General features: G+C 38.4%; 1 protein-coding gene across 9 annotated transcripts in view; it reads right to left on the bottom strand.

Annotated features, from left to right (window-relative positions):
• Nucleotides 1-24,447, bottom strand: part of MAPK10 (mitogen-activated protein kinase 10) — a 379,167-nt gene that overhangs the window by 162,509 nt on the left and 192,211 nt on the right. For all 9 annotated transcript variants that reach the window (XM_013964774.2, XM_018049689.1, XM_018049691.1 and 6 more), the window contains one exon: nt 4,143-4,312. In XM_013964774.2, the coding sequence (XP_013820228.1) occupies nt 4,143-4,264 (122 nt within the window). In that variant the 5' untranslated portion in view covers nt 4,265-4,312. The remainder of the gene's footprint in view (nt 1-4,142; nt 4,313-24,447) is intronic.

Below are 24,447 nucleotides of genomic sequence, written 5' to 3' on the forward strand. Positions count from 1 at the left end.
TGGTACACCCAGACAATAGAATATTATTCAATGCTAAAAATAAATGAGACATGGCATAAACTTAAGTGTATATTACTAAGTGAAAGAAGACAATCTGAATAGCCAATCCAATATTCTGTTGGATTCCATCTATACATTCTGAAAAAGGCAAACTATGAAAACAGTAGAAAGATCAACTGTTGCCAGTGGTTGAGGATATAGAGAGAAATAAACAGGTGGAATATATTGGATTTGCAGGGCAGTGGAAAAACTCTATATGATACCATAAAAATGGATACATATCATTTTACATCTATCCAAAGCCATAGCACGTAGGACACCAAGAGTGAACCCTGCTGCAAACTATGGGCTTTGGTGATTATGACATGTGAGTGTAGGTTCGTCAGTTGTAATAAATGTACCATTCTTGTGAAGGATGTTGATTCGGGGGATGCTATGCATGTGTATGAGCTAGGGATTTATAGGAAATATCTGAATCATCCTCTTGATTTTGCTGTGAATCTAAAACTACTCTTAAAAATAGTCTTAAAAATACATTTATAAAAGAGTGAAGTGAATCAGATTTAAGGATCATCTTATGAAATATGAAAAAAATACATATATCAAACGAGAGGGGGAGAAGGATTTTTAAAACAAAATCGAGAGCTTCCCTGGTGGCTCTATGGTAAAGAATCCTCCTGCCAATCCAGGAGAGACAGTTTCAATCCCTGACTAAGGAAGATCCCACATGCTGTGGAGCAGCTAAGCTTGTGTGCCACAACTATTGAGCCTAAGCTCTAGAGTACATGTTCCATAATAAGACAAGCCACACAGTGAGCCACACACCACTACTACAGAGTAGCCCTACTTGCTGCAATGAGGGGAAAGCCTCCGTAGCAACAAAGACCCAGCACTGCCAAAAATAAATCATAAAATGCATAAAATTATTTTAAAAAACCTACCTATTTTAAAATAATGTTTATTTCACCTTCATCTTATTCACCTCTTAAAAGGGATATTTGTGTTTTTAAACAGATATCCCTAATATGTTATACAACAAATAAATATATTGTTATAAGTAAATATCCCTTATAAATAAATATCAATATACATGTATAGTTATAATGCATTGTCCTAAATTTTTACTTATGGTTGCGAGCCACAAAATTGAACATTACACTAAGAAGTTCACACTAAATATATCTGGTTGCTAAATTACAAGTTAAAACTATTAAAAAATGCCTACTAATCTGATATCATCACTTTTGCAAGAGTTTTATAATCAGTAAGTTAGATCCTGATTTGTCATCATTTCAATTTGCCACTCAAAATGTCACAAAAAGAATGGTTACCAAGGAGCCCAAAATCTTTCCATTTTGGAAATACTCAACAAACATTTTTTAAATACCTCTTTTCTAATAGGCAACTGAATTTTGAACATTAAACTTTATTTTTTTTCTTTTTTTAAAAAATTTATTTTAATTGGAGGTTAATTACTTTACAATATTGTATTGGTTTTGCCATACATCAACATGAATCTGCCACAGGTATACACATGTTCCCCATCCTGAACCCCCCTCCCTCTTCCCTCCCCGTACCATCCCTCTGGGTCGTCTCAGTGCACCAGCCCCAAGCATCCAGTATCATGCATTGAACCTGGACTGGCGATTCCTTTCATGTATGATATTATACATGTTTCAATGCCATTCTCCCAAATCATTCCACCCTCTCCCTCTCCCACAAGAGTCCAAAAGACTGTTCTATACATCTGTGTCTCTTTTGCTGTCTCATATACAGGATTATCATTACCATCTTTCTAAATTCCATATATATGTGTTAGTATACTGTATTGGTGTTTTTCTTTCTGGCTTACTTCACTCTGTATAATCGGCTCCAGTTTCATCCACCTCATTAGAACTGATTCAAATGCATTTTTTTTAATGGCTGAGTAATACTCCATTGTGTATATGTACCACCACTTTCTTACCCATTCATCTGCTGATGGACATCTAGGTTGCTTCCATGTCCTAGCTATTATAAACAGTGCTGCGATGAACATTGGGGTACACATGTCTCTTTCAATTCTGGTTTCCTCGGTGTATATGCCCAGCAGTGGGATTGCTGGGTCAGTAGTTTATAGAATCAGTAACAGAAAAGCTGAAATCGCCTGACTTCAACCCATCCCTTTTCAAGTGGGTGTTCACGCATCTTTCCTAAAGTCGACGTGAGGCTTCAACCACTGTCTGTTGCTACATGGTTTCTGCCAGAGGCTGAGGACATTGACACTGTGGATGGATCAGTGGCAGACTTCTACCACATACTTCTGAAAGTATAAGTTCTTTATTGCTTATCATTGAGATTTCTTATTATTTCTATTAAATTAGCATTCTTCATAATATTGAGGTGATCTGAAAGGACAATGAAAGGATTGTAACCTTGCTGCTCTTTATAGAAACAAAAAGAATTTAGAGCTTCAAAGATTAGGGTTAAATCTTAAAACAAATTTTTTTAAATTTTGGTTACAGTGGATCTTAGTTGCTGTGTGCAGCTTTCTCCAGCTCTGGTGAGCTGGGGCTACTCGTTGTTGTGGTGCACGGGCTTCCCACTGTGGTGGCTTCTCTTGTTGCGGAGCTCAGGCTCTAGGTGTGTAGGCTTTAGTACTTGCAGCTCACAGGCTCAATAGCTGTGGTGCATGGGCTTAGTTGCTGCAGAGTACGTGGAATCTTCCCAGAGCAGGGATTGAACCTGTGTCCCCTGCATTGGCAGGCAGATTCTTGTCCATTGTACCACCAGGGAAGTCCAGAATTAAATCTTAATTTCTGGCTTTACGAGCCACTGAGTAATGACAACATTTTCACACATTATGGGCCATTTGACATGGGGAAGATTGTGGATGTCTTAGGGCAATCTGCATTTTATGTAGCTTTACAGAAATGTATGTATAATTTTTGTAATTACATGGATAGTTTATTAAGTCTGCTGATTACTGTTTATATAACATTGCAAATATTAGACTATAATTCTCTCCTTTTTTGTATAAGTGATCTAATTGATAACATTCATACTTTATATTTTGTTAAAATAAGCTTTTAATTGATAAGCTTTCAGAAGTAATGTTATCATAAGCCAACAGCAGATGAATGGATAAGAAAGCTGTGGTACATATACACAATGGAGTATTACTCAGCCATTAAAAAGAATTCATTTGAATCAGTTCTGATGAGATGGATGAAACTGGAGCCAATTATACAGAGTGAAGTAAGCCAGAAAGAAAAACACCAATACAGTATACTAACACATATATATGGAATTTAGGAAGATGGCAATGACGACCCTGTATGCAAGACAGGAAAAAAGACACAGATGTGTATACCGGACTTTTGGACTCAGAGGGAGAGTGAGAGGGTGGGATGATTTGGGAGAATGGGAATTCTAACATGTATACAGTCATGTAAGAATTGAATCGCCAGTCCATGTCTGACGTAGGGTGCAGCTTGCTTGGGGCTGGTGCATGGGGATGACCCAGAGAGATGTTGTGGGGAGGGAGGTGGGAGGGGGGTTCATGTTTGGGAATGCATGTAAGAATTAAAGATTTTAAAATTTAAAAAAAAATAAAAAATTTAAAAAAAAATGTTAAAAAAAATAAAAAAATAAAAAATTAAAAAAAAAGAAATTGTGTGTGTGCACATATATAAAAACACTTCTTAGAGAAAAGATTCACTTGGAAAAAAACAAATTTAAGTGAGAGAAGGAAATGGCTTATGAACATTAAACTTTAAAAGTCACTGAAACATTTGAGATCTCATTTATACTTCTTCAGAGTAGATAATTTTATTTTCTGGTTATATGAACACATTTCCTCTTTTCTGGCTGTGAGAACATCCAAATAAGATTTTTGAAATGCTTTAGCAAAGACTCTGGTTTTCTTGGTTCTTCTATGGTTGTTGTCTAATGGATTTTTTATTTTAACTAGGAAAAATCTAATCACAAGCAAAGATGTACATATTGTTAACCAATGGGTCAATAAATTTCTAATAATGTTCATAAACTTATTTTTCTTTGGTAGAATGGATATTTCCCATCTCAAGTCGTACTATTTATTTGTATACGTGTGTTTGCAGCTGGTTCCCTCTAAAAATAGAAGTTAAATCCATCGTACTTACCAGACTATTCCCTGAGCCCCAGAGCCAATAGGCTTTAGATTCTGGTAGCGTTTGAGAACCGTAAACGTTGAGTCCCCCACTTCCACACTATAGAACTGGTTGTCAACCTTGCTTTTGCTCATGTTGTAATGTTTGGCAATATATGACACATCCACTTGTTTATCGAATCCCTGTGGAAAAGAACAACGAAAACATGAGACAAGTGTACAGCCAGAATGGCAATGAGCTGCAGAGAAGCCTGTTCTTTCAGTGATTACTAATACTTTGTCATCTGTGATCATTATATAAGCCCACATTTCACACCGGAAAAAATATCTATTAGCCCACACATGATAATCTGGAGTAAAAGAGCTTAGAAATGTGCAAAGAAAAATTTGTTTTCAATGTTAAAACTATTTATGATAAAATATTCTTAGATCTGCATCATCTTTTCTGAAATGTTTCACTGAAACCATTTATTTATGCAGCAAACACCTACCAAACATATACTGGCCCCAGGGACTATGTTAGATATTAATACTTCAAAGATGCTCCCTGATCATCTGTTGTAACAGCCATATGAAGAAGAATAAAAGAATGTATTTAGGTCTTTCCTAGTGGTCCAGTGGCTAAGACTCTGTGCTCTCAATGCAGGGGGTCCAGGTTCAACCCCTGGTCAGGGAACTACTCTTAGATGCTGCAGCAAAGAGTTGGCATCCCACAAGTAAAGATCTCACATGTCACAACTAAGACCTGGCACAGCCAAATAAATAAACTAAATTTTTAGAAAAAGAGCAATGAGGGCTAATTTGCCTTAGAAAAAGGTTGTATATACATCCTTTTCTCAGAAAGAAATGAGATACAAAATAATGCACAATTTTAATTTGGAACATTTGAATTAAATAGTGTTGACTTCTTTTGCTCTCAATAATACCAAAAGTGCTACTGTCCTGCATTGAGAGATTTTAGTCACTATCACTGTTCTAAAATACCACATGACAGCTTTTTTATTTTTTTTTTATTTATTTCAAGTTTAGATTTTAAGTATCTCAATTATTATATCTTTCATTTATCATTAAGAGAAATTCTATTAATTATATTTAGCAATTGAAGAAATTGCTATTTTGAATCATGATTTATGAATATATATAATATAAATATCCATTATCCATGATTATTGTTTATGCATAAATGATCTTACATTGGTTTCTATGACTTTACGTAGTTTGGATTCTCTAGTGAGAAGGGACATTACAGAATATTATCCATCCTTTTCCTTGTGGCACACATTGGTGGATGCCTATCCAAAAAGTCATTCATTTCCTTCTTGCTGATGTTGTTCAGGTTTTGAGCACACACATGCTCCATGGGTTCCTTCCAAGTTCCAGCACTTGACAACTGAACAATCTAAACCAGTGGTTCTCTTTAGAGGTGGTACCAACCCTTAGCAGGCATTTGGGAGACCTGTGGGCATGTTTTGGTTGCCATAAAAATAGGAGATGTGGCTTATCAACCAGCGCTAGTGGTCTATGAATGGGACATTCCCCACTCATAATGAATGGGACACTCCCGCACAGTGAATAATTTTCTATGTCCTTTACAATTTTTGAGCATGCCAAAGTTTTACCTAGTGAAAAATAAAACAAAACTGGCTTTAATATTCTGAGCCCAGAATCTAAACTAAAGGTCTTTGTATGGTTTCTACACTGACCTCAGAAAATCTAATTCTCACATAATATGAAAGAAAAGTTAAACCTTCTCAGGCTCTGAAATTCTAGTTGATAATAAAATCATTTCCCTAGACATTTAAAAAATATTTTTAAATTGGAGGATAATTGCTTTACAATATTGTGTTGACTTCCGCCATACATCAACATGAATCAGCCATAAGAATACATGTGCCCCCTCCCTCTTGAACCTCTCCCCCACTCCCACCCCACCCCACTCCTCTAAATTGTCACTGAGCACTGGGTTGAGCTCCTTATTCCTGTACAAAACTTCCCACTAGTTATCTGTTTTCCATATGGTGGTGCATACATGTCAATGCTACCCTCTCAATTTGTCCCACCCTCTCCTTCCCTTGCTGAGTCTAAAATCTGTTCTCTATGTCTGTGTCTCTATTCCTGCCTTGTAAATAAGTTCATCAGTATCGTTTTTCTAGACTCCATATATATGCCTTAATATACCAAATTTGTTTTTTCTCTTTCTGACTTTCTTCACTCTGTTACAGGCTCTAGGTTCCTCCATCTCACTAGAACTGACTCAAATGCATTCCTTTTTGTGGCCGAGTAATATTCCATTGCATTTATCCTTAGACATTTTTGGCATTTCATTTCTAATTAAAAAATTGAAATGGAAGTACAAACTAATTTGCCCTAGTATGCTATTGCAAGAGGGGCAAGCAGCATCAATGATGCAAATGAGGAGAATACAGTGGGGACTGTGCGGACATGGTGGCAAAATCCATGAATATGGTGCAAGAATGTTAAGACCGCAGACAGACTTGAGACTGAATACTCGTGACAGAAGCAGTCTATGATTGGGATGCATGTGCTAGAAACAATCCAGTACCAATGCACACAGACCTCAAAGAACAGAGTGGACTGTGTTAGGAATTTAGGTTGTTCAGACAGAGACTAAAAATGCAAGTCATTTACAAATACAGTGATGAGAGGTTTGAAATTCAGGAGGTAGTCTATGAAGCACAGAACAGAAAATTAAACAAGACTATTAAGAATCAGAGCATTGCAAGCCCATTCACGGGAGACTAAATAGAGTTTATAATTTAGACAATGGGTGTGGACAATAACAGAAACAAGGACATTACGACAATCCTTTATTTCAACCACAGTATCAGGAACTCTTCTCCACATCTATAATCTATTTTTACTCTAGATTTTTTTTTTTACATATTGGCAAATAACCCTAATAAAGTCATTTTTCCTCTCAACTAGGAAAGGTTAAATAAATTGTAATTAGACTAACAAACGAATTTCATCTGTCAGGGTTGTACATGCGTGCTACGTCACTTCAGTCATGTCCGACTCTTTGTGACCCTATGCACTATAACCCACCAGGCTTCTCTGTCCATGGGACTCTCCAGGCAAGAATACTGGTGCGGATTGCCATCCCCTCCTCCAGGGGATCTTCCCGACCTAGGGATCAAACCTGCCTCTCTTATGTCTCCTGCATTGGCACGTGAATTCTTTATCACCGAGCCACAGGGGAAGCGCCCCCCGTCAAGGTTAACTTGGGAAGCAAAGCCTGACTTGCCATTTGTCATTTACATTCTTTACTATTCTACTTCTGACCACCCACAAAATTCTTAGCACACACTAGTCTCATCAAACCTAAGTAATCTATTTTCTTCTTCCCCCATGTATTCTCTTCACCTCTGGAATGTCACTTATTCCAACAGCACTCTATGTGTGGAGTGATCCTATGTAATGATCCTTTTGTTCCAGACCTCTGACACTAGAGACAGAACAGAAAGATAAAGTCCCCGCCTAAATGAAGACAGTCAAAGAAGCAGGGAGTTAAAATGTGGATGATGTAGCTTAGAGCAGAATAAAGAACAGATGCTGGGAGCAAACAGAGTAGCGACTAATTGCCTGCCTTACATTCATTACCATTAATTCATTCAACTACTACATATAAAACAACCACAAATGCCAAGCCATGGTTTAAAATTGGTTATGTTGAAAAGAAGACTTGATTTGGGTTTTCTCTGGCTAACCTTATTCCCAGTCCTCCCCCTCTAACTGGTTCTCAGATGTCAATGTGTGTCTGGACCACCTGGGGCACTTGATCAAATACAAATCACTGACATAACACCTCAGAGATTTGAATTCAGGCCATCACGATAGTCCTGAGGGTAGGGAGATTAGCAGGCAGTCCAGGGGGTTCTGATTTGAGGATCTGACTTTGAGAAAGGCAGCGTTAGAACATCATTCTCACAGTGTGCTCCTTGGAGCATCCATATTGGCATCACCTGCAGGCTTGTTTAGAACTACGGCCGCCTCACTCCCACCCCAATCCTATTGAATCAGGAACTCTGAGGTCCAACATCTTGCCTTAATAAGCCCTCTAAGTGTTCTGATGGATATTTAGAATCACACCCTGGAGTGAAGGACTGCCTGAGGCCTGTGAAACAGATCATACAGCTCTGCCTGAGATTATTGGCAAAGTGAAACACTTATTACACAGCAGAAATAATATTTCTACATCTACATCAGGGAACACACTCTGTGTCTTTACATATTGCCAAATTCCATTATCCATGGCAAACACAAACTGCCAACCAGAACGCCTAGTTAGGACAAGGATTTATCCTGTATCTCAGATTCAAGTATTTGAAAGAGACCCACTGCTCCAGACTCAAGGACTAACAAAGTCTTGGTACTCAGACAGGTCACCAGCTGGCCAAGTTCTATGTAATGGATATCATTTCATCCCAGCAATTGACCCACCTGAGAAGTACCCTATAATTTTTCACAGTGCGTGCCTGGAGCAGGACTTTTCACATAAAGGGGAAGCTATAAATGGACTTAGTGGTAGTTTGGTAAAATGTTTAAAACAATCAAAGAGCTTAGACTAAGAGCAAAATTTTAGCTACAAAAGTATTCCTTGTCAGAAAGAAACAAATAAAAGCTACTCAAATGAAATACCTAATGCCCTGACACATTTTCTAAAATAAAAATTACTCAGTGATCTTTTTTATCCATTTCAGAGAATTTCTTACCATAAGATTGAAAATCATCATTGTGAAGTTTGTGAATTCACACACACACACACACTTTCCTTAATTTCCATGCAGTCTCTCTTGTCATGACCATAAAGGTCAAATATAAACTCTTCTTTAAAAATGTGCCTATGAAAATATGCTATTAAGCACACTATAGAAAATATGATCAGTGATGAAGAGATTTTTCACCAGCTGTATATTTTAATATATTCTTGGTTCATATCCCAGAACTGATGATTTGAACCCAAGAAGGGAAGAACCAGAAATTCATATTAGAAAGGCGTGAGTGCATGTTCAGTCATATTTGACTCTTTGTGACTCCATGGACTGTAGCCCACCGGGCTCCTCTGTCCACGGGATTTCTCAGGCAAGAATACTGAAGTGGATTGCCACTTCCTACTCCAGGGGATCTTCCTGTGCCAGGGATAGAGCCCACATCCCCTGAGTCTCCTGCATTGGCAGGCAGATTCTTTAACACTGCACCACCCAGAAAGCCCATTGGAAAGGTATGACTTTAGTTTAAGGCCAATAGATTAAGGCAGAGATTCTGATGTTTTAATATAGATCAGAACTTCTGAGGAGCTTATAAAACAGACTGCTGAGTCCCACTGAAAATTTTCTGATTCAGTGGGACTAAGACAAGACCAAGAGTTTGTATTTCTAACAAGCTTCACAAACTTCAAGAACCACTATTTTGAAGAACAGTAGATGTAAGAGATCTCACCACTCAAAAAGGGCCAGTTGGAGAGGCCAAAACTCAAAGAAATGCAGGTCAACCCAAGTAAACAAAGGATATGGAAGTTAAAAATAATGCCAAGATGACTTTCCTTGGTACCAACACCCCATAACAGGCCCAGATGTCGTATTCCCTAGGATATGTTCTCCTACCTCACAGGTGCAATATAGTGCTCAGTCAACTTTACCTCATTTATCTCATGGAAATAAACATCCCATGACCTATTCATATTAAATTTATATAAAACATGGGAGGAATGTATGAAATTCACAACTATTCATACATGCTCATCAAAATGAAAAGTCTCTTTCAGAGAAGAAGCTAAGATGTTGAAATTAATTATAAATAAGAAATATTACATTAAAAATGATAAATATCACAGTGATAACATTTGGAGATCAATACAGCTCAAAATAACTGCAGGTTTAGGATAGTCTATTCTATTATTGACTTAAATTATTTTTAAAAGTACTTAACTCATTCTTTCACCAAATACTAATCTTATATTTAAATGACTTGACAATTTACTTGATACAGACCTAATAAAATTTTCTTTGAAAAAATTCAAAACAAACTCATTTCCTCCCTGTCCCCCATCTGCCAAAAAATATATATATATATTTAAGCTAAATTAAAAGAAGACTTTTTTGTTACTAGCAGTTTGGTAGTTTGGTAGGCAGAAAGGAAATCTGAATAGAACCTGTTCTGTGAAAAGACTGCATATTACAGAGAACTATAAAAAAAAGGGAGGGGGGCCTTGTTTCATGATTGCCCATCATCAGTTCAATGGCTAGCATATTGCTTCGGAGTTTGCAAAAAAAAAAGTCCCACGTTACTGATCCTATCTTGCAAATGTCCAAAGCTTTGGTTGCATTTTTCTCAAATTTAATAACCCGTATGCCATCCCCTCCCCATTTTCATTTGTGCATGGCTGGCCAATGTTACTGCCAGTCATTTCCTGAGCAGGAAGCATTAAGGTTTAAGAATTTTTAGATGTTAAGTTTCTTTCGTTTCTCTTGAATGATATAACTGAAAAGATCATCAGGCCTGGATTAATTCTGCACTTAATATCTATAAAACCAAGCAATTTTATTCTTTCATTCATTTATTATTTATATTCTGTGTGGTTTCAAAAAGGATTTGTGCAATTCACCATAAAAGATATAGAAGCAATAAAACCATGAAATCCACTTTTAAGAGCAAATATCAAATAAAGCAGGCTGAGAGATGACAGTTTTACCAGAAGACTTAAGTTACAAATGCCTACTGTCTGGAACACGGAAGTTAGTGTCATGCTTACAGCAAGCCAAAGAAAAGCATGACAACAACACAACCACAGTGAGTGGCAGGTTTTGATTTGTTAATTTCATGAAGTATATCATACAATAGTTCATAGGAAAAGCAAAATTTCTCCAGCACTCAACCGTAAGGGAAAAAATATTCAACAGTTCTTTATATAACCCTGGAATCAACAAATAGGCAGTAGATATAGCATTTTTTCATCAAAGACATGGAACTCTGCTCCATACAAGTCATATGATATCAGTTCTCAACAAGGCAGGGGGAGAAAGATGAACCAGCATTAATCACTTACCAAGTAAAGGTAAACTTCATATTCTGTTAAATACTATATTCAGCACTAACAACAGGTGGGGGAAGTGGCATATAGAGTTATTAATTGGCTCAAAGTCTTGAAACTATTAATTATTAATAGTTGTACCAATTAATATGAATTGAAGTTTGTCCAAATCCAAAACATGTGTTTTTCTTTTACTATTCATTTGTTCAGCTAAAATAACTTAGAACGGTGATGTTATTTTCTTATGAAAAACTGAGCTGTAGGAATAGAGCTTAAGAGAGATGAATAAGTAGCACATCCTACTCTTTCACTGATCAATTGTCTCAGTCTGGAGTTTGAAGTTCATTGAACAGTTCAGGATTGAAGTAGACAGTCCTGTGTTGGTGACTGAAGTTCAGGATTGAAGTAGACAGCCTTGTGCTGTGATGGAAATCCCGATTTTCAGAGCTGCCCAGAAAATGTATTTGTTAAATGCTTGACGTGAAAGTGAAAGTCGCTCAGTCATGTCTGACTCTTTGCTACCCCATGGACTATACAGTCCATGGAATTCTCCAGGCCAGAATACTGGAGTGGGTAGCCTTTCCCTTCCCCAGGGGATCTTTCCAACCCAGGGATCAAACCCAGGTCTCCTGCATTGCATGCGGATTCTTTACCAGCTGAGCCACAGGGAAGCCCAGGAATACTGGAGTGGGTGTTAAATGCTTTGTGCCAGGCACTATTGAAGATGCTCTGGATGTGATGTCGATCTAGCTCAACAGGATAGCCAGGATGAGTCCACTATAAAACACATCTCCAGAAAAAGAACTGGTCAATCAGTTGGATATTATTTTAGCATTGATATTTGGATACTGAAAACCATCTGCCAAAAGTGATGATTCTGCTTTGGACACAAGTGATAATGAGCTCTTCAGTCTTGTAGTTATGACCAATATATTGAATTGCTCATGATGTCTCTCCATGATTGCAATATAAAGCCAGCAGGAACAATGCCTGCTACTCTGTTTGGTATGCCGGAAAGGCATGTGCTGAATCCATTTGAAATCTGAATCACATAGTCTACATATGAGTTTTAAAGGGGAGATTTGAGACAATCTTTAATGACATTAAGGATGATTAAGGTTGCTGAAAGAGTAATTGTGGTTTTGGACCGTGAATTTTAAATCATTAAAACTAGGCTCAAAAACATCTTTATTAGTCAAAATAGGAACCATTACAATCAACATATTTCTGCCAACAAGAAATATGTTTGCTTATTCCCGAAGCATTAAAACCCTTGCTTTGGGATTCAATGAACTCTTAGAAAGCATTTTCTGCATCCTGCTGGTTATGGAAGCATTTTCCCTGCAAAAAGTTCTCAAGATGCTTGAAGAAGTGGTAGTTAGTTGGCAAGAGGTCAGGTGAATATGGTGAATGAGGCGAAACTTCAAAGCCCAGTTCATTCAACTTTTGAAGCATTGGTTGTGTGACATGTGGTCAGGCGTCATCGTGGAGAACAATCAGGCCTTTTCTGTTGACCAACGCCAGCCACAGGAGTCGCAGTTTCTGGTGCATCTCATCGATTTGCTGAGCATACTTCTCAGATGTAGTGGCTTCACCAAGATTCAGAAAGCTGTAGTGGATCGGATGGGCAGCAGAGCACGAAACAGTAACCATGACCTTTTTCGGGGGGGGGGTGCAAGGTTGGCTTTGGGAAGTGCTTTAGAGCTTCTTCTTGGTCCAACCACTGAACTGGCCATTGCCAGCTGTTGTATAAAATCCACTTTTAGTGGCATGTCACAATCTGATCAAGAAATGGTTCATTGCTTTTGCGTAGGATAAGAAAAGATAACATTTCAAAAGAACAAATTTTTTGATGTTCAGTCAGCAAAGATTGAAGACAGGAGGAGAAGGGGATGACAGATAATGAGAGGGTTGGATGACTCACTGGATATGAGTTTGAGCAAACTCTCCAGGAGGTGGTGAAGGACAAGGAAGCCTGGAGTGCTGCAGTCCATGGGGTCACACAAAATCAGACACAACTTAGCGACTGAGCAACAACACGAGGCACCCACATATTTGAGGTTGTTCACCTTTTCAATTTGCTTTAAATGATAAACAACCACAGAACTGCCAACAGTGAGTTCTTCAGCAACTTCTTGTGTAGTTATAAGAGGATCACATTAATGATCCTCTCGGTTGGTTGCTGTCACCTTCCGATGGCCAGCCAACACACTCCTCATCTTCAAGGCTTTCATCTCTTTTGGAAAACTTCTTGAAGTACCACTGCACTGTACTTTCATTAGCAGTTCCTGGGCCAAATGCCTTATGGATGTTGCGAGTTGACCCATTTTGAATTCTAATAAGAAAATCACTTGAATTTGCTTTTGGCCTACATTATTCCCCTAGTTAAAAATAAATATAAAAGAAACAGCAAGTAATAAGTCATTAGCAAAAAAAAAAATAATAATAACAAAGTGAGAAATGCACATTAAAATGATATACAGCATAACATTTATTTAAGAATGCATTTCAGTATCTAACAGCAAGGTTCAAAATGTAAAAGCAGAATTATTTTTGCATCAACCATCACTTCATGGGAAATAGATGGGGAAACAGTGGAAACAGTGTCAGACTTTATTTTTTTGGGCTCCAAAATCCCTGCAGATGGTGACTGCAGCCATGAAATTAAAAGATGCTTACTCCTTGGAAGGAAAGTTATGACCAACCTAGATAGCATATTCAAAAGCAGAGACATTACTTTGCCAACAAAGGTCTGTCTAGTCAAGGCTATGGTTTTTCCAGTGGTCATGTATGGATGCGAGAGTTGGACTGTGAAGAAAGCTGAGCACTGAAGAATTGATGCTTTTGAACTGTGGTGTTGGAGAAGACTCTTTAGAGTCCCTTGGACTGTAGGGAGATCCAACCAGCTCATCCTAAAGGATATCAGCCCTGGGTGTTCTTTGGAAGGACTAATGCTGAAGCTGAAACTCCAATACTTTGGCCACCTCATGCAAAGAGTTGACTCATTGGAAAAGACCCTGATGCTGGGAGGGATTGGAGGCAGGAGGAGAACAGGACAACAGAGGATGAGATGGTTGGATGGCATCACGGACTCGATGGACGTGAGTTTGAGTGAACTCCAGGAGTTGCTGATGGACAGGGAGGCCTGGTGTGCTGCGATTCATGGGATCACAGAGAGTCAGACACGACTGAGCGACTGAACTGAACTGAACTGAAATAAATTTTGTTCTGTCCAGAGCATATTTTCCCCATTCAAAGTGGGAAGTGTTTCCACTTTAAGAGGAAGACTGTAGTATGGATCTATATCACTTTCCCAGAGACTCTTACTCTGTGGAATCAATGGCTTGTTACAAATCAGTAATGCAATAAAAACTCTTAAGACTTAAATTTTGTTTAATCACTATTTTCACTTATGTGAAAAAGCATATAATGGTAATGAATAACAGGACAGGCATGGCTTCTGCCTGCCTGTTCCTTGTATATAAAGGAACATAACTAATACTGCTTGAATACCTACTAAGTACCATGCTTATATTAGAACCAGATGCTGTGTTAAGTGTAAAATAAATCAGCACAAAATACACACAAAAGATTTAAGTATTTCCATTTTGCACTTGAGAAATCCTAGACTGAGTACTTCAGCAAAGGGTAACAGTACAACTTTTATCTAAGAATCATTTCTGTGAGGCCTTGGGCAAGCTTTTAACAATCTTAGCCTTAGTCCTTTTATATGGAATGCCGGCAACACACGCATATCTTGGCGATAGCGTAAGTTTCATTCCAGGTCACCATAATTTAAAAAAAAAAGAAAAAAAAAAAACCAAAGAGTCACACAGATTTTTCTGGCTTCCCAGTGCATATAAATGTTGTGTTTACACTATACTGTAGTCTCTTAAGTGTGCAATAGTATTGTATCTAAAAATAAATATCTCAATTTTAAAATATTTTAGTGCTAAAAAATGCTAACTCCAATGATCGTGAAGTGAATCAGAGTCTTTTAGCTGGTGGAAGCTCTTATCTTGACATTGATGACTGCTGACTGCTCAGGGTGGTGGCTGCTGAAGATTGAGGGGCTGTGGAAATTTCTCAAAGTAAGACAACAATGAAGTTTGCCACATCAACAGACTTCCTTTCACAAATGATTTATTCGTAGCATACAAAGCAGTTTCATAACATTTAACCCACAGTTAAACTTCTTTCAAAATTGGAGTCAATCCTCTCTAACACTGCCACTGCCTTATCAACTACGTTTACACTTCAGTTCAGTCGCTCAGTCGTGTCCGCCTCTTTGCTACCCCATGGACTGTAGCACACCAGGCTTCCCTGTCCATCACAACTCCCGAAGCTTGATTAAACTCATGTCGAGTCGGTGATGCCATCCAACCATCTCATCCCCTGCCATCCCCTTCTCCTCCTGCCTTCAATCTTTCCCAGCATCAGGGTCTTTTCCAAGGAGTGAGTTCTTCACATCAGGTGGCCAAACTATTGGATTTTCACCTTCAGGATCAGCCCTTTCAATGAATATTCAGGAATGATTTCCTTTTGGATGGACTGCTTGGATCTCCTTGAAGTCCAAGGGACAACACCACAGTTCAAAAGCATCAATTCTTTGGCACTCATCTTTCTTTATAGTCCAAATCTCACATCCATACGTGACTACTCAATAAACCATAGCTTTGACTAGACAAACCTTTGTTGGCAAAGTAATGTTTCTGCTTCTTAATATGCTGTCTAGGTTGGTCATAGCTTTTCCTCCAAGGAGCAAGGGTCTTTTAATTTCATGGCTGCAATCACCATCTGCAGTGATTTAGGAGCCCCCAAAAATAAAGTTTGTCACTGTTTCCATTGTTTCCCCATCTATTTTCCATGACGTGATGGGACAAGATGCAATGATCTTCATTTTCCGAATGTTGAGTTTTAAGCCAACTTTTTCACTCTCCTCTTTCACTTTCATCAAGAGGCTCTTTGGTTCTCTGATTTCTGCCGTAAGGATGGTGTTATCTGCATATCTGAGGTTATTGATATTTTTCCCAGCAATCTTAATTACAGCTTGTGCTTTATCCAGCCTGCCATTTCGCATGATATATCCTTCATATAATTTAAATAAACAGAGTGACAATATACAACCTCAACATACTCCTTTCCCTATTTGGAACCAGTCTGTTGTTCCATGTCCAGCTCTAACTGTTGCTCCCTGATCTCCATACAGATTTCTCAGGAGGCAGGTCATGGGGTCTGGTATTCCCATCACTTGAAGAATTTTCCACACTTTGCTGTGATCCACTTTTGCTGTGTCAAAGGCTTTGGCATAGTCAATAAAGCAGAAGTAGAAGTTTTTCTGAAACTCTCTTGCTTTTTCTATGATCCAGTGGATGTTGGAATTTTGATCTCTGATTCCTTTGCCTTTTGTAAATTCAGCTTGAACACCTGAAAGTTCATGGTTCACATACTATTGAAGTCTGGGTTGGAGAATTTTGAGCATTACATTGCTATCATCTGAGATGAGTGCAATCGTGGGGTAGTTTGAGCATTCTTTCCCATTCCATTGCCTTTCTTTGAGATTAGAATGAAAACTGACCTTTTCCAGTCCTGTGGCCACTGATGAGTTTTCCAAATTTGCTGACATATTGAGTGCAGCACTTTCACAGCACCATCTTTTAGGATTTGAAATCGCTCAACTGGAATTCCATCACCTCCACTAGCTTTGTTCTCAGTGATGCTTCCTAAGACTCACTTGACTTTGCATTCCAGGATGTCTGACTCTAGGCCAGGGATCACACCATTGTGGTTATCTGGGTCATGAATATCTTTTTTGAATAGTTCTTCTGTATATTCTTGCCACCTCTTCTTAATATCTTCTACTTCTGTTAGGTTCATACCATTTCTGTCCTTTATTGTGCCCATCTTTGCATGAAATGTTCCCTTGGTATCACTGTTTTTCTTGAAGAGATCTCTAATCTTTCCCATTCTACTGTTTTCCTCTATTTCTTTGCATTGATTGCTGAGGAAGGCTTTCTTATCTCTCCTTGCTAGTCTTTGGAACTCTGCATTCAAATGGGTATATCTTTCCTTTTCTCCTTTGCCTTTCATTTCTTTTCTTTTCTCAGCTATTTGTAAGGCCTTCTCAGACAACCATCTTGCCTTTTTGCATTTCTTTTTCCCTCGGGGATGGTCTTAATCCCTGCCTCCTGTACAATGCCATGAACCTCACCCCATAGTTCTTCAGGCATTCTGTCTATCAGATCTAGTACCTTGAATCTATTTGTCACTTCCACTATATAATCATAAGGGACTTTATTTAAGTCATACCTGAATGGCCTAGTGGTTTTCCCTACTTTCTTCAATTTAAGTGTGAATTTGGCAAAAAGGAATTCCTTGATCTGAGCCATAGTCAGCTCCCAGTCTTGTTTTTGCTAATTGTATAGAGCTTCTCCATCTTTGGCTGCAAAGAATATAATCAATCTGATTTCATTATTGACCATCTGGTGATGTCCATGTACAGAGTCTTCTCTTCTGTTGTTGGTAAAGGGTGTTTGTTATGACCAGTGTGTTCTCTTGACAAAACTCTATTAGTCTTTGCCTTGCTTCATTTTGTACTCCAAAGCCAAATTTGCCTGCTACTCCAGGTGTTTCTTGACTTCCCACCATTGCATTCCATTCCCCTATAATGAAAAGGACATCTTTGCGGGGTATTAGTTCTCGAAGGTCTTATAGGTATTCATAGAACCATTCAACTTCACCTTCTTCAGCATTAATGGTTGGGGCATAGACTTGGATTACTGTGATATTGAATGTAAACTATTTTTACATTATATTCTAAATCTTTTGTTGCCATTTCGACATTCTTCAAAGAAAATCACCAGGAGTAGCTACCTTCTCAAGAAACTACTTTTTTTGCTTATCCTTAAGAAGCAATTCCTCATCTGTTAAAGTTTTATCATGAGATGGTAGCAATTCAGTCACATCTTCAGGCTTCACTTCTAATTCTAACTCTCCTGCTTTTTCACTGCAAGAATCTGCAGTTCCTCCCTCCACTGAAGTCTCAAACCCTTCAAAGTTATCCAGGAGGGTTAGAATCAACTTCCTCTAAACTCCTGTTTAATTGATAGTCTGACCTTGCCCCATGAATCACAAATATTCTTAATGACAACTAGAATAGTGAATCCTTTCCATAAGGTTTTCAATCTACTTTTCCTAGATCCACCAGAAAAATCACTGTTTATGGCAGCTCTGTCCTTTCAAAATGTCTTAAATAATAAGACTTGAAAGTGGAAATCATTCCTCAGTCCATGACCTCCATAATGGATGCTGTGCTAGCAGGCATGAAAACAACATCAATTTCACTGTACATCTCCATCAGAGCTCTTGGGTGAGCAGATGCCTTGTCAATGAGCAGTAATATGTCAAAAGGAATCTTTTTTGAGCACTAGGTCTCAACAGTGGGCTTAAATTATCTAGTAAACCATATCATGAATAGATGTGCTGCCATCTAGGCTTTGTTTTTTCATATAGACAGCACAAGCAGAGTAGATTAGCATCATTCTTAAGGGCCCCAGGATTTCCAGAATGGTAAACAAGCATTGGTTTCAACTTAAAGTCACTGGGTATATTAACCCCTAACAAGACAGTTAGGCTGTCCTTTGAAGCTTTGAAGTCAGGCATTGACTTCTCCTCTATAGCTATGAAAATCCTAAATGGAATCTTCTTCTAACAGAAGGCTGCTTTGACAATGCTAGAAATCTGTTGCTCAGTGTTACCACCTTCATTAATCATCTTAGTTAGGTCGTCTAGATAACTTTCTGCAGCTTCTACTTCAGTACTTGCTACTTCACCTTGCACTTTTATGTTAAGATGATGGCATCTTTTCTTAAACCTCATGAACATACCTGTGCTAGCATCAAACTATTTAACTTATATGCAGAGTACATCATGCGAAATACCAAGCTAGATAAAGCAGAAGCTGGAATCAAGATAGCTGGGAAAAATATCAATAACCTCAGATACACAGATGACACCACCCTTATGGCAGAAAGCAAAGAAGAACTAAAAAGCCTCTTGATGAAAGTAAAAGAAGAGAGTGAAAAAGTTGGCTTAAAACTCAAAATTCAGAAAACTAAGATCATGGCATCTAGTCCCATCACTTCATGGCAAATAGATGGGGAAAGAGTGGAAACAGTAGCAGACTTTATTTTGGGGGGGGGCTCAAAAATCACCACAGATGGTGACTGCGGCCACGAAATTAAAAGACCCTTGCTCCTTGGAAGAAAAGCTATGACCAACCTAGACAACATATTAAAAAACAGAGACATTACTTTGCCAACAAAGGCCCATCTAGTCAAAGCTATGATTTTTTGAGTAGTCATGTATGGATATGAGAGTTGGACTATAAAGATAGCTGAGTGCCTAATAACTGATGCGTTTGAACTGTGGTGTTGGTGAAGACTCTTGAAAGTCCCTTGGACTGCAAGGAGATCAAGCCAGTCAATCCAAAAGGAAATCATTCCTGAATATTCATTGGGAGGACTGATGTTGAAGCTGAAAATCCAATACTTTGGCCACCTGTTGTGAAGAACTGACTCCTTGGAAAAGACCCTGACGCTGGGAAAGATTGAAGGCAGGAGGAGAAGGGGATGACAGAGGATGAGATGGTTGGATGGCATCACTGACTTGATGGACATGAGTTTGAGCAAGCTTCAGGAGTTGGTGATGGACAGGAAAGCCTGGCATGCTGCAGTCCATGGGGTAGCAAAGAGTCGGACACGATTGAGTGACTGAACTGAATTGACTGACTGACTGGCAGTTTCCTCATTTCTCTCAGCATTTGTAGAATTGAAGGAACTTAAGACCTTGCTCTGGATTAGGTTTTGGCTTCAGGGGATGTTGTGGATGGCTAAATCTTCTATCCAGACCAGTAAAACTTCTTCCATACCAGAAATAAAGATGTTTCATTTTCTTATCATTCATGTGTTCACTGGAGTAGTGATTTTAATTTCCTTCAAGAACTTTTCCTTTGCATTCACAACTTGGCTAACTTTTTGGCAAAAGAAGCCTAACTTCTGGCTGATTTCAGCTTATAATGGACTTCCCTCATAGCTCAGATGGTAAAGAATCCACCTGCAATGCAGGAGACCCTGGTTTGATTCCTGGGTTGGAAAGATCCCCTGGAGAAGAGAAAGGTTACCCACCCCAGTATTTTGACCTAGAGAATACAGTCTGACCTGAGAATACAGTTTGACCTGAGAATAGAGTCCAAGGGGTCACAAAGAGGTGGACACAATTGAGAAATTTTCACTTTCACTTTCAGCTTATAATGACTTCCTCACCAAGCTTAATCATTTCTAGCTTTTAATTTAAAAGCTAGAAATCAGTGTACAGCCAACAGGTTTCAGAATGGCCAGGGAATAAAATATTTTTCTATCATTTGTGGTGGAGACAGTTCAGTTCTCTGTGGATATTCGTGTGCTCCACTACATTTCCCACCCTCCCTTGCAGTTCTATTGGGGAAGTTCTGGCCAAGGGATTACAAACAGAAGTGGCAGGTGCCACCTAATGCATTTTGTAGGTATCTTGAGCTTTTTCAGAATGAGTTAGAGATGTATTGAGTATATAACCAGATAAATATTTACCTTTAGAGAAGACAAACAAAAGAATAGTTGAATAACATATTCCTGATTAGTACTGTTTTTAGAACTCAGAAAGAAAATGGACATTACTCTTCTTAACCTACTGAAAAATTTCACCTTTGGTAAAATTTTAGCCTTTGAACTCCAACCTCAATAATAGCTTTGCAGAAGAGCAAAACTATCACTTAATTTATTTTTTGAAGTCTTACACCAGAAGGGCAATGAAATTAAAATACTGTATTTAAGGAATTGGGTTTCCCTGGTGCTCACATGGTAAAGAATCTACCTGTAATGCAAGAGCCCCAGGCTCAATCCCAGGGTTGGGAAGATCCCCTGGAGAACAGAATATCTACCCACTAATTAGTTGATATCTTAAGAACACTTATATAGATTAAAGTGGAATCCACAAATTGGTGCTTTTCTGACAGAGCATTAAGTAATGCTCAAAATTCTCCAAGCCAGGCTTCAGCAATACATGAACTGTCAGATGTTCAAGCTGGTTTTAGAAAAGGCAGAGGAACCAGAGATCAAATTGCCAACATCCGTTGGATCTTTGAAAAAGCAAGAGAGTTCCAAAAAAAACATCCATTTCTGCTTTATTGACTATGCCAAAGCCTTTGACTGTGTGGATCACAGCAAAGTGTGGAAAATTCTGAAAGAGATGGGGATACCAGACCACCTGACCTGCCTCTTGAGAAACCTGTATGCAGGTCAAGAAGCAACAGTTAGAACTGGACATGGAACAACAGACTAGTTCCAAATAGGAAAAGGAGTATGTCAAGGCTGTATATTATCATCCTGCTTATTTAACTTATATGCAGAGTATATCATGAGAAACGCTGGACTGCAAGAAACACAAGCTGGAATCAAGAATGCTGGGAGAAATATCAATAACCACAGGTATGCAGATGACACCACCTTTATGGCAGAAAGTGAAGAAGAACTAAAGAGCCCCTTGATGAAAGTGAAAGAGGAGAGTGAAAAAGTTGGCTTAAAACTCAACATTCAGAAAACTAAGATCATGGCATCTGGGCCCATCACTTCATGACAAATAGCTGGGGAAACAATGTCAGACTTTATTTTTGAGGGCTCCAAAATCACTGCAGATGGTGATTGCAGCCATGAAATTAAAAGATGCTTACTCCTTGGAAGGAAAGTTATGACCAACGTAGATAGCATATTGAAAAGCAGAGACATTATTTTGTCAACAAAGGTCCGTCTAGTCAAGGCTATGGTTTTTCCTGTGGTCATGTATGGATGTGAGAGTTGGACTGTGAAGAAGGCTGAGCGCCAAAGAATTGATGCTTTTGAACTGTGGTGTTGGAGAAGACTCTTGAGAGTCCCTTGGACTGCAAGGAGATCCAACCAGTCCATTCTGAAGGAGATCAGCCCTGGGATTTCTTTGGAAGGAATGATGCTGAAGCTGAAACTCCAGTACTTTGGCCACCTCATGCGAAGAGTTGACTCATTGGAAAAGACTCTGATGCTGGGAGGGATTGGGGGCAGGGGGAGAAGCGGACGATGGAGGATGAGATGGCTGGATGGCATCACCGACTCGATGGACATGAGTCTGAGTGAACTCCGGGAGCTGGTGATGGACAGGGAGGCCTGGCACGGTGCGATTCATGGGGTCGCAAAGAGTCGGACATGACTGAGTGACTGAACTCAAGTGAACCTAACTGACAGAGCATTATTAACCATACACTGAAAACCACAGATAATTCTGGGACCTTTCACAGCACAATTATTTTGTCAGATATAAGCAATAACTTCATTTAATCTGATTACTACCTCAATCATAATTGCTCTCATAATATTGAGCTACATTTACATTCAGGTTAAGATCATTCAACAAGAAGTCAAGCCTGAACTTTTACATGTTTCAAGCAAACCAAACACATACTCACATAAACCAATAGAGAAGTTTATCATTACAGAACCAAATCTTAGGTAGGATCTATATATTTGTGTTAGATAATATTTAGTAGCATAATAGAGTCTACTAACTGGAATAATTACTTAATAAATTTCTATAAAAAAGCCTGCCCGAGGTATAAGACATAAATGTAACACTAAAGTCACTCTTTTGAAATCTGTTTAAAAGTTAAGTTTTCGTTTATTTAGAACAGCCACCATTTGTGGCTAGGAAAATTATTATTACTATATATACACACATAGCGCATTTGTTATCCAGATAAAGAGTAGCAAAATAAAATTTAGTTACCTAGTCATCTTGTAATATTTTTTATCTATTAAGAAAAGCGTTGCTTTAACTAGAAAATTCAGCATGCTCAGTCTTGGCCATTATATCTAACAAGGGGCTATACCAAAAAGCACTAACTTCTGAAGACACTGAAAACAATTTTGACATTAAGAACTCTAGAAAGAGATTGCTATTTATGTCATTACCCAGTAATATTTTAGACCTTATACATCACTACTGTCCTTTGGAATTTATATAAAAGTCTTCTTTTTTTCCCACCGGTGACCAATAGTATCTTAGGCTTCTTTGCATTTAATTATAGTATTTTGGTTCTGAGTCCTAGTTGCTACTCAGTTCAGTTAAAATTCTGTATAACCAATAGAAGATGTCAAAATTCCATGATGAGACTGGATAAAGACATTCTAGTAAAATGGTTCAGGTTTCCAACCCCAGAATAAAACATAATTGAATTCTGCCTTGGTAGTTAGTGGCATTGTAAAGATTAAATGAGATAAAGTCTTAATGTAGTCCTCACAGATAGTAAACATCTGTTAAGTATTGAGGTGTTTCCTTTTCTGATTTATTATCGTTTAACCCATAGTTATCACTGAGGTTTTAACTCAAAGTGGAAGAAGTTTTCTTTATATTTTAAGTCAAGCTACTCTCTACTGTGCTTTAGACTACATGGTGTGTTCTTTGAGGAGAGTAACAATACCCACCCTGTACCCCTAATTTCTACAAGTTACAGGTTCATATTAGAGCTACTCAGTAAAGAAGTGTGTTAGTCACTTAGTTGTGTCTGACCCTTTACAACCCCATGGATTGTAGCCCTCCAGGTTCCTCTGTCTGTGGAATTCTCCAGGTAAGAAATACTGGAGTGGGTAGCTATTCCCTTCTCCAGAGGATCTTCCTGACCCAGTTATCAAACATGGGTCTCCTGCACTGCAGGCAGATTCTTTACCGTTTGAGCCACCAGGGAACCCCACTCAATAAAGATGTGTTGAATGAATGAATGATGGAGACAATCAATAATCATTCAATATGTAAGTGTCTCCAATCAATAATCATTCGATGTGTAGATGTCTCCATGCAAAGAAAGCCCAAAGAGTTTCTGTGTCACAGCAAAAAAGCATATCACTGAGCTCAGTCTCTTTATTTCCACTGTTACATAAAACCATAATTGTTGACTCACTAACATGAACCTCCTGTCTCTTAAGGCTTTTGGAAAATCAAGAAATCATTTTAAATGATTTGTAACCAACTCGAGCATCAATAATAGGATAGGGCAATAAGTTGATAAATTGTTAGATAAATGTTAGATTAACACTTGTGATTAACAAATTAACCAAAATACAAATTAAATATATTCCAATCCCATCACTTCATGGCAATTAGATGGTTAAAGAGTGGAAACAGTGGCTGACTTTATTTTGGGGGCTCC

The sequence above is a fragment of the Capra hircus genome, chromosome 6 (assembly GCF_001704415.2).
Source record: "Capra hircus breed San Clemente chromosome 6, ASM170441v1, whole genome shotgun sequence".
Taxonomy (NCBI): domain Eukaryota; kingdom Metazoa; phylum Chordata; class Mammalia; order Artiodactyla; family Bovidae; genus Capra; species Capra hircus.